We start from the raw sequence: 14708 nt of genomic DNA on the forward strand, positions 1-14708 counted from the left end.
AATATAATTTGTGGTGTATACTTGTAACCTTGTAACGTGCCCAGAATTTCAAAAAATCGAGATGTATAGATAATCGAGATGTATAGATTCTTCGCTTTACTCTGACAAATGACCTAAACCATTCTTATTTTCTTTAAAGCGTAAACTGTCATTAACATGTGTCAGAATAACGTAAAATTTGAGTGTTTTGTTAAGTTTGACGATGCTTTTACAGGGAATCATTTGTTTTTGAGAAGATTAGTTCCTCCTGTAAGCCAAGAAAAATTTTTGTTGTGGCCTGAAAAGTTAAGTCTTATCTCAAAAAATTATCACGGACACGCATTTGAAGGGGATACGTGCAGAACGCTATTAAAAGAAGTTGACAAACTGATGGATCCAGAAATTTATCAAAACGTAGGTGTGTTTAAAATTATACCCTATGTTAATGCTTATAAAGCCATGAATAAATTTGTCAATTTTTGTTTTATTTCTAGAAAACTTAAGTTCTCGTCTGATCCTCACATCAGTGAATTAAATAAAGCTTTGAAAAGCGTCGGCAAACTCTCTGAAATACTCGAAATTCACATCATTCTGACACATGTTAAAGAAAGTTTACGCTTTATAGAAAATAACAATGGTTTAGGGTAAACCTTGAAAAGCATTGTATTTCCTAAACTAGAATACCCAATTTTTGTACGATCGGTTGTTCTGTGAAAATACAAAAATACGCATAACTCGCGAAAGGGAGCAGCTAGGATTTTAAATCCAACTGATTTCTAATGTCCAAACGATGTGGAAACTTTCTGCGTTAGCAGATTTTGGATCCATTTTAGTCAAACTTAGCTGGTCGTCAAGCACAGCATGCTCGACTGTGATGTATAATTATAGAAAAAGTATATTAGACTAAGTAAAACTAATTTAGAGAAGTTATTTTACGTATTTACGTTCAAATTGCAAATGTATATGAAAGTAAATATAACCTCACTTTAGACTGTATAAAATGTGCATTGTATAATGTACACAAAATGAGTGTACCACTTGGTAAATACTTTGTAATACATTACTTTTACTTGGTCTAATACACTTTTTCTATGTTAACTTAAATAAATAAGTTATTTAATTACGTTTAATAAACACCTGTGTAGACTGTATGTGGTCTTCACGGTTGCAGTTTCCACACCGCATTTCAGAACATTCCGAAAGAAAAATGTTTATTCACACATTTCCTAGCACGCCCATAAACAAATGGTTGAGCCATAACCTCAAATGTGTGCTACATCGAATGGGTCAACTCGAGCCTAACCTAGAAATAAATCTAACCTGGCCTAACCTAACCTAACCTCACGAAACATAATTAAACTGAATGTATTGTCCCGTTGTGTTTGCGGTACCGTTTCATTCAGCTTCGGCTTAAACTACATAGAGGTTTAACCTATCCTAACCTAACAAAACCTGACCTAACCTAACCGATTACGCTGGAAACCCTGTTCTTGCGTACTTTCATATTTTGAAATTAATAGCAGTTAATGTCTGGAGTTTCGTAACCGCTTGTTGCTAGCATTATTCTCCTGTGTCTGTAACCAGGGAACCTCCACGTGGTGACAGTGGGCAACGGATCCACATTGGCTGAGTCCCTGAGTAAACGGCATTCACGCCGTCATAGCAGACACAGGTAAAAAGTCTATTGCGATGCAGGGAAAAACCCCAGTATCGGCGTCTGGTCAGGGTGGGAAAGCGGGCTCTCCGACGTCGCCATCATGCAACCGTAGCTCTTCATCAATGGATCACTTGGTTGGTGTAGAGTCTCATGCTACAAGGAAAAAAACCGCGAGCATTTCTCAATCGCATGCCTGCAAGAATAGCTCAGATTCATTCTGTTACATTTGCAGTAAATATGAAGTGAGCAGTTTGCGAAAATCAATCGACGAGGAAGTGAAAAGTCTTTACGTCAAGTGTTTTGACCCTAAATTGCTGCACCAAGAAACAAAATAAGTTCTTCACGTCATTTGCAATTCCTGCAGACTTATGTTGTATCGTCTAAAAAATTCAAACAACGAAAAGTACCGCAAGCACTCTACACCAACCACATGGAAAATACCGTTATTGCGAAGGACTGCTACTTTTGCATGAATTCCGTCAAAAGTTTCAACGCCAAAAATAAAAATAACATTTCGTAAATTAATGTGTGCACAGTCACAAGAGCAATTGAAATCAATAAAAATGCACGCCAGACTGATTTAAGCGCTTTAAAAGATGATAGATTGGAAGTTGAAAGTCAACGTAATGGAGACGGTAGTGAAACCAGTGATCGAACAGAAAATAGTTCTGATGATTCCGATGAAAATGACGAAAAAGATGACGCTTCATTTCTAAAAAAAAGAAATCTTCTAGAGCCAAAGACAAAAGTTGCATTCTATCGCGACAGGGACAAAGAATTCAGAAACTTTTTCGTTAATGACGAAGAGACGTCTTTAGTGTACTGCACTGACGTTAACGCACTAATGAACCAATTGAAGAAAAATGTGTACAGAGACGAGGAATGGCAACTTCTCATTGATTCGTCAAAACGCAGCATTTAGGTTGTTTTACTGCATAACACGAATACTTACGCTCCTATCCCTATCACCTATGTGGTGATCTCAAAATCATAATAATGATATTAGGCCAACAATCGGGTTTCACGAGAGAGCCATGCTTTATATGCCTGTGGAATAGCAGAGATCGAGCCAATCATTACAGCAAAAAACATTGGCCTTTAAGAGATTCATTCAAACCTGGTTCTCATAATATCATCAACCAAAGCCTCGTTAACCCAGAAAAATTTTTACCACCACCCCTCCACATAAAGCTTGGGCTTATATATACATATATATATATATATATATATCCCTTAAATTCCCTAATGTTTCAGACGCTAAATTGAAAGAAGGAGTCTTTGATGGACCACAAATTCGAATATTGACAAGAGATACTAATTTCGTAAGCCACATGACGAAAATTGAAATGGACGCTTGGGAAAGTTTTAAAGCAGTAAACGCACATTTCCTCGGTAACAAAAAAAGGCCAGACTACGAGAATATTGTTGCGAAAATGATAAGAAACTACAAAAAGTTAGGCTGCTTGATGAATTTAAAACTTCACTTTCTAGATTCCTATCTGGATAAGTTTCCAGAAAATGTTGGTGATTTCAGCGAAGAATAAGGGGAACGTTTTCATCAAGACATGAAAGTGATGGAACAACGATATCAGGGTAGATGGGACGAGGTCATGATGGCTGATTTTTGCTGGATGTTGAAAAGGGAAACGAATGTAGGTCTTAAACGTAAGCGTAACCTTTTGCATCGTTCCTTCGAAGAAAAAAGGACACGTTATAGCAGGCAGAAAATAGACTGAAGTAGGTCTATAAATCAATTTAATTACGATAAAAAGCAAGATAAAATGTAAACACAAAAGATAGTATAAATATATCCCTTAAGTTTAAGAAAAGCAGAAAGAAAAAACTTTTGAATAAAACTCTTATTGATTTGCATGTTCAAGTTACAGTTCTACATTTTAATTGATACAAACATTGTCAGGTTAATTGAAATGGGGTCAATTCTACTTGTAGTTCTAAGTTTCTTCAAATGAGTAATGTGCGTCTAAATTTTTAACCACCTGTTGTATAATGAAATGAATTTTATTGTGTTACAACGGGAACACTTAAGTTGTGTTGCGTTAAGCAAAATTTTGTTAGGTTCTGTTAAGTTAGATTAATTTGTAGGTTAAGATCGAGTTAACCTATTAAATATACCACACATTTAAGACTGAGAACCGTACGCTTACATAGCTACACGTGTGGTTGAATTTAATTCGGCTAGGTTAGGTTAGGTCATGTTTTGTTAGGTTAGGATAGGTTAAACCTCTATGTAGGTTAAGCCGAAGCTGAATGAAACGGTACCGCAAACACAACCGGACAACACAATGAGTTTAATTGTGTTACGTGCAGTTAAGTTAGGTTAGGTTTTTTTTAGGTTAGGATAGGTTTGATTTCTTTGCAGGTTAAGCCCAAGCTGATTCAAACGGTACCGCAAACACAACGGGACAACACAATCAGTTTAATTCTGTTTCGTGAGGTTAGGTTACGTTAGGTTACGCTAGGTCAGAATTATTTCTAGGTTAGGCTCGAATTGACCCATTCGATGTAGCACACATTTGCTACTAGGAAAATATGTTTCCAGAACTTTACGTGTAGTTCAATAAATTTCTTTTAATTCAGGTTAGGTGAGGTCAGGTTCTGTTGGGTAAAGTTATGTTAAATAAGTTGATATCAGGCAAGGGTTGATCCTTCACAGTTGTCGACATTTTTTTAAAGTGAAAATTTGCATCACTGGCATTATTTTGAAATTTATTTGCCTCAGTGCATGATTTTTCGTCATTTTTTGAGGTTATGGCTCAACCATGACGTGATAGGTGATTTTTGATACCGAATTTTTATTCAGCGCCCCAAGATCCATAGGAATACGTATGACTTGTTACCAGATCCGCACACTTTTTTTTTGTGTGGCTGTGTAATATAAAAAGCTAATGTTATCACAGTCGAGCACAATTCTCGAATTTAATGCACACGTTTTATACATACGCAAGTTAAAAAAAAAGTCAACCTTTCTGACACCTTGGATCGAGTTCCGACGACGTCGACAGTTGGCTTCCCCTTCCATTCGCGCTAATTCTGCGAGTATAGTCGGGAGTGTGGGTCACTCCAAGTTGTTACGTCCTGAGAGGTGCGATTTTGCGCTCAAAAGATGACGAGATCATTGCTGCGTTGTAACAGATAGCTGTTTTACCGACAAAATAATAATATTTTAGCAGCAAAACTTAAAACTATTCGTATTATAGTTGAAAATTAAGAATATAAGATTTTAGCTTGAATGGGTATTTGGCAATCGCAAGTGGCTGGTCAACTTGTTTGAACAGGAAATACGATGTTGTTGTAATAAAATAACTATGTAAACAAAGACTTCTTTGTATGAAGCCGAAACGGAAATTCCAAAGGACTGATTTTAATGCTATGGAATTTCTTGTACATAATATTTTGTATATAGAATCGCTTATATTTTAGCAAGAAATATTAACAGGTAGTGACCAATGAGATTTCTCGTAAATTTAATTATCTTAATGGGTTTTGATTTCGCGGATCATTGATTGAAACTTTGGGTGCAGAAATTTAATTTAGTTTGGATTTTTATTATCGCGTAGGTGGTTTGTTTTCAAGATTATAAGTGGGATTAAGAAGACTCATTGCTTGCTTTGCTTGTAGGGCAAATAAAATGTACAGAGAGTGGGGGATCATGGGTTGCTATGTCAGACCCATTGATAACAAGAACTCATTCAGAAAAATGAGACAGATCCTTGCCACGGTCGCGACCGGTTAGTCTCTGATTCGCTTCGTTTTAAAATCAGAGTTGAACTTAATTTAATTCTTGAAAAGGATCTGATGTATGTAAATTTTATATACTTTTTTATAAAATGTAAAGTAGTTGAAATTCACTTTGAAATTTGGTTTATTTATTTTAATAGGATCCTTTTATTAATAAAATTTGCGATTTTAAGGATTTAGAGATTTACTACCGGACACTTAGTCTCAGGAAGTTGAAGTTCTAACCTCTTAAAACAGCGGAACTACAGCAAGGAAAACAGTCATCGTTGGTGTACTTAGCAGAGTCCATTGAGAAGATTTGAAACTTCGAACTTTGGCGCGCTAAAAAGGGAAGGGCGTGTCACAAAATTTTGGCGCAGTCGGTAGGACGAGCGAAGACTCGGAAACCCTGGACGACTCATCAACATCGAGGTAGACTGCAACCTGCTCCCAAGTTTTTGGCGAGTTTCTTGGGAGACTTGCGGCAAAAGGCCGGGGTTGTAAAGCGGCACGGTGCCACCCCTAAGGAAATGGAGAGGGTGGTCGTCTGTGACCGTCAAGTCCATCGGATGGATTTCGACGAGGAACTGCTGGATGCAGTAAACCGAAGAAACTGGTATTAGGAGTGACACCTGCAAGGAATAAGTGTTCTACTTGAGCGGTCAAACAGGGCGGCATTTTTCCAATTTGACAATGTCTGTAGAGAAGATCAGAGTGGGTAATTTCGCGTATATGGTCTATATTCTAGTTCGCAAACTGGCTAGGTGAATTTGGGATGCTTTGATTAACAAGTTTACATAAAAGAATCTGAATGATCTTAAAGGAATTTTTAAAATTATGCACAATTAAACATTTTGAAAAAATTACGGTTTTTTGGCATTCAAAGATTAATTTAAGAGCCTATTAATCAAAATTTTAATAATTCTTTTAGTACATAACGATAAAAAAAATCAAATATGGTGGAAAATAACAAAGAATTTTATTGAAAATTAATACTTTTTTTGTGTTTAAAGATTACTATATATTTCTTGAATTCATTGTTTTTGTTGGTAGAAAATTTATCTTCTCGGTTAAAAAATCATCTTTTTCATTCAAAATTTAATTCTTTTTGGAAATTTGTTGATTTTGAATTGAAAATTCAACTATTTTAATTATTCTTCAAAATTGATCTTTTTCAGTGACAAATTCATCTATTTGGTTGACAATTTAAAAATTTTTGTTTTGAAGGTTGTAGTTTTTTGTCAGAAAATTAATTTTCTAAGTTAAAAATTCTTCTTTTTATTGAAAATTAAACTTTTTTTAAATCCGTTTTTTTTAGGTTGAAAATTGAGCTATTTAATTTATCTTTTTAATGCTTACAAATTAATCTTAGTATAAAATTAATTTTTTGTGTTACAAATGTAAGTTGTTTTTAAAAAATATTTGGTAAATTTTCGGAAATATTTTTTTTAATCACTCAGAATCTTCTAAAATTTCTGAATGTCTGGAACGGAAGCGAATTTTTCTTAAAATTTTAAAAAATATTTTAAAAATTCAAAAACTTGTCTTAAATATTCAGATTTTTTTCGCATAATTTATAAAAATATTTTAGAAAATTTTTATCAAAAAATCAATATAAAAAAAATCCATTCAAATTTTAGTATTAATCTTAAGAATATTGTTTCATTTTCTTGAAACCTTTCAACGTTTAAAAAAAGTTTCTAAACATGTAATTCAAAATCTTTCAAACCCGATTTTTTTCAATAATTTGTTTAAAGATTTTTTTTTGTGTAGTGAAATTGGAAAAATTTATTAAAGTACAATTCAGTCGAAAGGCTTATTATAACTTTTGTGTTACGAAAGGTATGAATGTTGATTTAGAACACATATAGGACATAACGTAAGTTAATTATTTCTTTTACACAAAACCTGGAAGACTTAGCAAGGTCATTGCATTTTTTAAATGTTCTGGAAAAATTGCAAAAATCATGTAATCTTGCAAATAACTACAGGGTTTTTTAAATTTAAAGATACTTTTTTTATAGAATATTTAACTATTTCTTGAAAATTAGTCGTTTTATAAATATTTTATAAATATTAGGAAATCTTTTAAACTTCTGAAATATTTTTAATCACTTCAACACCCACATTTTTCTTAAAACTTGTACGTCCTACAAAATTCAAAAATTGCTGAAGATATTATGAATTCTTGTTCAGCATTTTTATAAATCTTTTAAAATTTTCCCTAATAATTTATTTTTAAAAACAATAAATCCTTTCAAATTTTTTGTATGAAAATGATTTTGCTGAAATGCCGACAAATGTTGAGCGAAATATAGATTTTTTAATATTTCGAAAGAAAACGCTTTTTAAGAATTTTGAAAGATTTGAATATTATAAAAAAGTTTTCTTAAGTTTCCTATAAAAATGTGACATTTTTCTTATTTTTAAAATTTATTTAAAGAGAATACTTAAAGAGATTCCAAGATTTTTAAAGAAAATTGTCAAAATTATCAAAAATTAATTTTCAGAGAATATTCTACAACTTTTTCAAAACATTTCAAGAAATTGCTGAAAAAGATTCTGGAAAATTTTAATATTGAGAAGATTTTTAAAAGATGAAAGAAAATTTTGAATTCTGAAGATATTGAAATAAAGTTTTGGATTCTATTTCAGAATTTGGAAAGGATTTAAGAAATAAAAAACTTTTGGCCTAACATTTCGAGGAAAGTTGTAATTTGTTTTTTATTTAAAAAACAAAATTTTTTAAAGAAAATTTAAAAATATGTTGAAACTTTTTAAAACATTTAAAAACTGCGTTAGCTCAAGAATCCGGTAAACAAAAGTATCAACACTCAGAAATTTCCGAAAAAGTAATTATGATTTATTGCGTATGTGCTTGAACTGGTGTCATTTTTAGATGACGGTTCAAACTTTAACTATCTATGTATTTCTTATTGGTTTAAAATTAATCTTCATAGTTAAAAACTCTTTTTTTATAGAATATTAATTCCTCAAGGCCCAAATTTGTCTTAGAATTGTAACGTGTTAAAAAATTAAAAAATTGCCGAAGATATTTTGGATTTTTCCCAGCATTTTTAGAAATCTTTTTAAATTTTCTCTAACAATTTATTTGTAAAAAAAAAATCCTTTTAAATTTTCATATGAATCTAAAGAATATTCTTTCATTAACTTTCAAAATTGTCAAAAATATTTTTAATTTGTCCGAAAACCTGAATGATTACAATCTGCATGAATATGATTTTGGTGGATCTTTTCCGTTTGTTATTTGCTGTGGGGCCGATAAATGTTGAGCGAAATATAGATTTTTTGAGATTTCGAAAAAAAATCCTGTTAAGAATTTTGAATTATTTGAAAAGGATAAAAAAGTTTTAATAGTTTCCTTAGAAAATTTACAATTTTTAATTTTTAAAGTTAATTTAAAGAGAATGTTTAAAAAGGTTTCAAGATTTTTTTTTTAAATTATTAAATTTATCAACAAATAATTTTGAGCGAATATTCTACAACTTTTTGAAACATTTCAAAAAATTGTAAACAAAATCTTATAATTTTGCACAATTAACAAAATATATAGGAAAAATTAGAATTTATTAAAAACATAATTTTGAAACTTTAACAAATAATTTTAATATTGAGAAGACTTTTAAGAGATAAAAGAAAATTTACATTTTTGAATATTTTGAAATAAAATTTTACATTCTTTTTCAGAATTTGTAAAGGTTTTAAGAAATTAAAAACTTTTGGGTTAAGATTCCGGGGAAAGTTTTTTTTTCAATTAAAAAAATTTTTTTAAAGAAAATTTAAAAATATTTAAAACATATAAAAAATGCGTCGATTGAAGAATCCGGTAAAACGAAAGTATCAACACTTAAAAATTTCAGAAAAAAATAAATAATATATACCACCCAGCTCACGGTCGTGAGACGTGGCCATTGGTGTGATTTATCGCGTATATTCTGGGAGCTGCTGTCATTTTTAGTTGACGGTTGCTGACAGTAGGACCGTGCAGTGGTTCTTTGATCTTTTTTTTTTAATTCTAATATACAATATTTCCTAAATTCATGTAATTCGTTATAATTTTTTATATATTTCAGACAATTTAAAATTATTAAATTAATATAGTTCGCAAAGTGTGATTTTGTTTTAAATTCGCCCAATTTCTTGAAATGATATTGGTAGGGCGAAGGGGAATCTTCGATTCTTGCAGATTCTTAGCATCTCCAGTTCGCAGAACCGGCGGAGAGATTCCGAGAAATGTATTTCCCCGCCAAACAAATGCAATATAAATAGATGAGTAGCTCTTTAAAACTGCTTTCTCGAGCACTTATTATACAATCTAATTAAATAGTATTTAGTTGAACTTTAATTAAATACATAAATTGATTAAAATAAATTAAATAAAAAATATCTAATTTTCTTTTAACTTTTAAAATTTTTCACATTTCCTAATTTAGTGTATGTACTAATAACGGAGTTATTATATTCAGCTTTTAAAAATAGGAAAAAAAAACTTTTAAAAAATCTGGGCTATTAATTTCAGCTTCAGTTTAGAGTTAAAAAATAATGTTTTTTTTTTTGCAATTTCAATCATTTTTTATACAAAATACAAATTTGGAATAACTATAAGCTTGTTACAAAGGTAAAACCACATTCCTAGTTTTGACAAGAAGGAATCACCGCTTATCTATTTCTTTTTAAAGTCATATAAATATAATTTTCGTAAGATTGCGGAGATATTTCAAAAACATTTTTGAAGATTTCACATATGCCGAAAAAAAATGCAGAAAATTTTTATGCATTTTTTTTATTTTGCAGGACACACAAAATATAAGGAAAAATTAGAGTCAGCTTAAAAGATATTTAGGACTTTCAGAAGATTTGAAGAAATGATTTTTAAAATAATTTTTCGAAAAACAATTTATGTTTTTAAATATTGCTAATCTCTTTAAAAATTTTGAAATTCCTAAATAATTTTTGTGATAAAAAATTACATTTTTACAATGACCTTCAAAACTTAGAGATTTGTAGAAACTTCCAGAGGAATCTTACCAAAAAAATCTCATCCTTCCTACATTCTTAAATAGCTTTTAACATTTTTTTCGAAATACTCAACATTTTATATAATTGTTAAAACTTGTTTTAAAAATGTATAGAAAATTTTAAATTGTCTAAAAAATTTCAAATTTTAAATTACTTTAAAACCTTTACAAAACTTCTACACCTTCGAAATATCTTTTCAAATCATTCAGTTATCCTAAAAATTTACAAATTGTATACTACGATAGAAAAATTTTAAGAACAGAGTTATTTCCTATAATATTAGAAAACCCATTTGCAATTAAAATTTTCTTTTGAAACAATAATATTTAGAAACAGTTGGAAAACATTTGATCATTAAATGAAATTACTTACTTGAAAATTTCCATTTACAAAATTGATGTATCTTATTTTTTTATACCTAACTTTGTCTAGTAAATCATTAATAGCCAGGGGAGAACTGGGCTTATTACCTCTATTAATAACAGTTAATCCTTGGAACATTTTCAAATACTCTCAAATATTGCAATTTCTTCAAAACATTTTAACACACCTTAAACTTTTTTTTAAAGACTTTTTAAGTACTTTTGAATTGTTTTAAATAACCATTCTAAATTTTTTTTAATTCTCTAAAATTTCTTAAAATAATAAAAATAAGTTAAAAATTCCTTGACATCTTTTAAAACATCCTTAAATATTTAAAATCTTTTAAAATATTTTGAAATTTTTTAAAGCTCTTGAAAATATATTGAAATTTTAAAAATACCATGAAATATATCAAATCCTTTAAAATCTTTTGAAATGCTTAAAACTTTTTTGAAATATTTCTAAAGTACTTTTGAGTTTTTTTAAATAACCCTTCTAACATTTTTTTATTTCTTTGAAATTTCTTTAAATTATAAAAACAAATTAAAGATTCCTTTACATCTTTTAAAACATCCTCAAATATTCAAAATCCTTAAAGATCTTTTGAAATCTCTTGAAATTTTGTAAAGCTTCAGATTGAAATTTAAAAAAAGAAAAAAGTTCGCAAACATTAAATATTGAAATGTTTGTAGGTTAGAGTTTTGAAAATGGGATCAATAAAACTTCAAAAATTTCCAAATCTAATTTTCAAACATTTTCAACCATTGAATAAGAATAATTTTCAACTCGATGCGACTCAAGTCTTCAAATTTTGTGTTTCAAAAGATTTTGAAGGTTTCGAAATACTTGAGAGTATTTTAAAAGGTTCCAAGGAATTTTCAATTTATTACAGTAATTTAATATGAGATTTTAAAGGATTTGAAATATTTCATGGTATTTTTTAAATTTCAAGGAATTTTCAAGAGCTTTAAATTTTTTTTAAAGATTTCAACAGATTGTCAATATTTGAGGATGTTTTAAAAGATGTCAAAAAATTTTCAACTTATTTTTATAATTTTAAGGAATTTCAAAGAATTTTAAAGAAGTACTTTAAAAATCTTAAGAAAAAGGTCAAGGTAGGTCAAAATATTTTGAAGGCATTGCAATATTTGATAGTATTTCAAAATGTTGCAAGGAATCTTCAATTGATTGTGGTAATTTAATATGAGATTTTGAAAGATTTATTATATTTTAGGATATTTTAGCAGATGCCAAGGAATTCTCAATTGATTTCAATAATGTAGTATCAGATTGTAAAAGATTTGAAATATTTTAGGGTTTTTTTTTTAAATTTTCAAGAAATTTTTAAGAGATTTCAAAAGATTTTAAAGGATTTTAAATATTTGAGGATGTTTAAAAAGATGTCATGAATTTTCAATTAATTTTTAATATTTAAAGGAATTTCAAATAATCCTAATCCTGCTTTTAGTAAAAATTTCTTCTATCCTCTCCACCAGCCTTCCTTCTATTCTACTCTCTTTCATTGCCTGCCATAACACTTTTCTGTTTACTGAATCAAAAGCTGCTTTAAAGTCCACGAATACCGCGATTAATTTCCCTCTCTTTCTCCCTATATTTCAGTTAACCAAGTAGTTCAGTACGTAAAATTGTCTATGGTTCCCATCCTTTTTCGAAAACCCGCCTGCTTGTGTGAAATACTTTCTCTTTCCTCTATCTGACTCTCTAACCATTCTTCTTAACCCTACGCGGATCCTGCGGGGGACTATCCTAGGGTGCGGTGAAGTGGTTGATGTTGCCGGTTGTTCGCTGCCTCCCTACCGAAAAGAAGAATCTTTGAGTATATACTAAAAATTCTTTAGGGCAAAGAAGCTCAGAGAAATTCTCCGGAGGCACTCAGGTAGATATTCTTAAAGGTCCAGGAAGCTCGTTTAAATGGTCTGAAGGCTTTAAAATATCCATTCCGAAATTGAAGTAAGAATACGATCATAAATAACAAGCAGAGAGGCTATCTCAATAGAGTAGCCGACACTCAAGGGTCCTTTGTTAAGCTTTCGGATTAAAATTTAGAAGTAAATTTTTTTAGTTTCATAGTTAACAGCCTAAAACATAATGATTCGAAATCTACGGGTTTCGATGACTTCAGACATCTAACTTTTTTTTTTAATGCTTAAAATTGGAATTAATAGAACGTTACTCGTAAATGGAATGAGATACGCCAAAAGACAACATTATTTTAATTCAACCAGAAAATTGTATATCATTATAAAAGTTATAATTGTAAATAATATTTCTTATTTTTTTATCTTTATTTAAATGAAACCATCTTATTGTGCATCAGAAAACAAAGAGATTGACCTATTATGTATTCAAATTATTTATAATAATAAGCATTCTGCCCGCGCTTATGATATTTATCATTTTCTTAAATTTTATAACTTCGAATGTTCAAATGAATATACTTTTTGGAAGGAACCTAATTATAACCTACATTACCTTAAGGTGCAATTTTTCCTCTTCAAAATGGCGTTTGAAATTTTTAAATTAGTTTATTATAAAAGCAATGATATGATTTTTTCCAAAAAAATGTCAAAAACACGAATTTTCGCGATTTTTATTTGTTTAAACATTTTTTTCAACATTTTAAATTAATTGAAACAGGATTTTATGTACAATAATATCTTTAACATTAAAAAACGAAGAGAATGGTGTATATTAACATCTGATTCCGATGAAAGGAAAAGATTGTGCACAAGGAAACCAAATGGGGGACATTTGCCACCCACAGAAGCCGGTGAGGACAAAAAATGTGTTGGATCCGTCCAGGGTTAAATTTCTGCATATATTTTGTAGCCAACTGGCATGTGAGTGCTTCCTCTGTACTCACCTACCTTCTTTCCCTCCCCTTTCTTGACAAGTGGTACCACCAGCCCTGTCAAACAGTCTTCTGGCCACCCTTCTCCATTCCATACCTTGTTGCGGTTTTGCCACAGGCCTTCCCCGACCTCTTCTCCTCCATACTTTAACGCTTCGTTCTCTAAACCATCATCTCCTGTAGCCCTGTTGCTTTTTAATCTATTTATTGCCACATCCGCTTCTTACCGTTTTATTCTATTCCCTGCCTCCCTTTCTCCTTGTACAAACTTTCTATTTTCCCCTATTATCTTGTTTTGTTCTCCCCCTAACAGACCCTTGAAATAGTCTGGCCACTCACACAATTCTATTTCTTAATTCACGCCCCCCTTCTTTCCTCCTCTTTCCGTATTTATAACATCCCAAACCCTACCAGCTTCGATCGCTTTTTCTACTTCTTCCTTGCACTTTTCCTTTCCCCTCTGCTTTTTCCTTTCTAGCATCCTCTCATATTCCCGTTTTCTCCTATTCTACTCCCCCTTCTCTATTTCCCCTATTCTCCATTTTCTTGCACACTCTTTCATCCTCTCTTCACTATTCTTACATACCTCGTCCCACCAGCCTCTATTCGCCCCTTCTCTTCTTGTTTTTGTACCTATCTCATCCCTTAATTTCTCAAACGACCCTTTCCATCTTTTCCATTAACGAGTCTACTACCTCCTCTTCCCAGACTCCCATTTTCTTGTTCCTTCCTCCCTCTCTTTGCTTTCTCCGCCTGCCTTACTTCTGAACACCACCTTTCAGTGTAGCTATTATTGGAATTTTTTCAAGATTTTAAAATATCATTCCAAATTTAAAAAAAAAACTTGCTATTTTCTAAATTTTTCCAGCAATTTGAACAAAATTAGTTTATTCTCTTGAAAACTTTCAAAATAATATTCAGTTCTACTAAATATTTCTTAAATTTGCCCGATTTTTGTTTGTTTATATTTTGCAATCTTACCAAATTAAAACATTTTGCTTTAAAATTTTCTAAACTATTTTTAGAAATTTTATAAAGTAGTTTGTTATGTTTAGAAAC

The 14708-nt window shown here is 30.6% G+C and overlaps 1 protein-coding gene across 1 annotated transcript in view; it reads right to left on the bottom strand.

Annotated features, from left to right (window-relative positions):
* LOC117168116 overlaps nt 1–14130 on the bottom strand; it is a 24840-nt gene extending 10710 nt beyond the window's left edge. Inside the window, exons 1-3 of the mRNA XM_033353512.1 lie at nt 14061–14130; nt 13666–13826; nt 4620–4681 (exon numbers count right to left, since the gene is read on the bottom strand). Of these exons, the coding sequence (XP_033209403.1) occupies nt 4620–4681; nt 13666–13826; nt 14061–14130 (293 nt within the window). The remainder of the gene's footprint in view (nt 1–4619; nt 4682–13665; nt 13827–14060) is intronic.
* Between the last annotated feature and the right edge of the window lie 578 nt (nt 14131–14708).

Source organism: Belonocnema kinseyi, chromosome 2 (genome assembly GCF_010883055.1).
Source record: "Belonocnema kinseyi isolate 2016_QV_RU_SX_M_011 chromosome 2, B_treatae_v1, whole genome shotgun sequence".
NCBI classification, from domain to species: Eukaryota; Metazoa; Arthropoda; class Insecta; order Hymenoptera; family Cynipidae; genus Belonocnema; species Belonocnema kinseyi.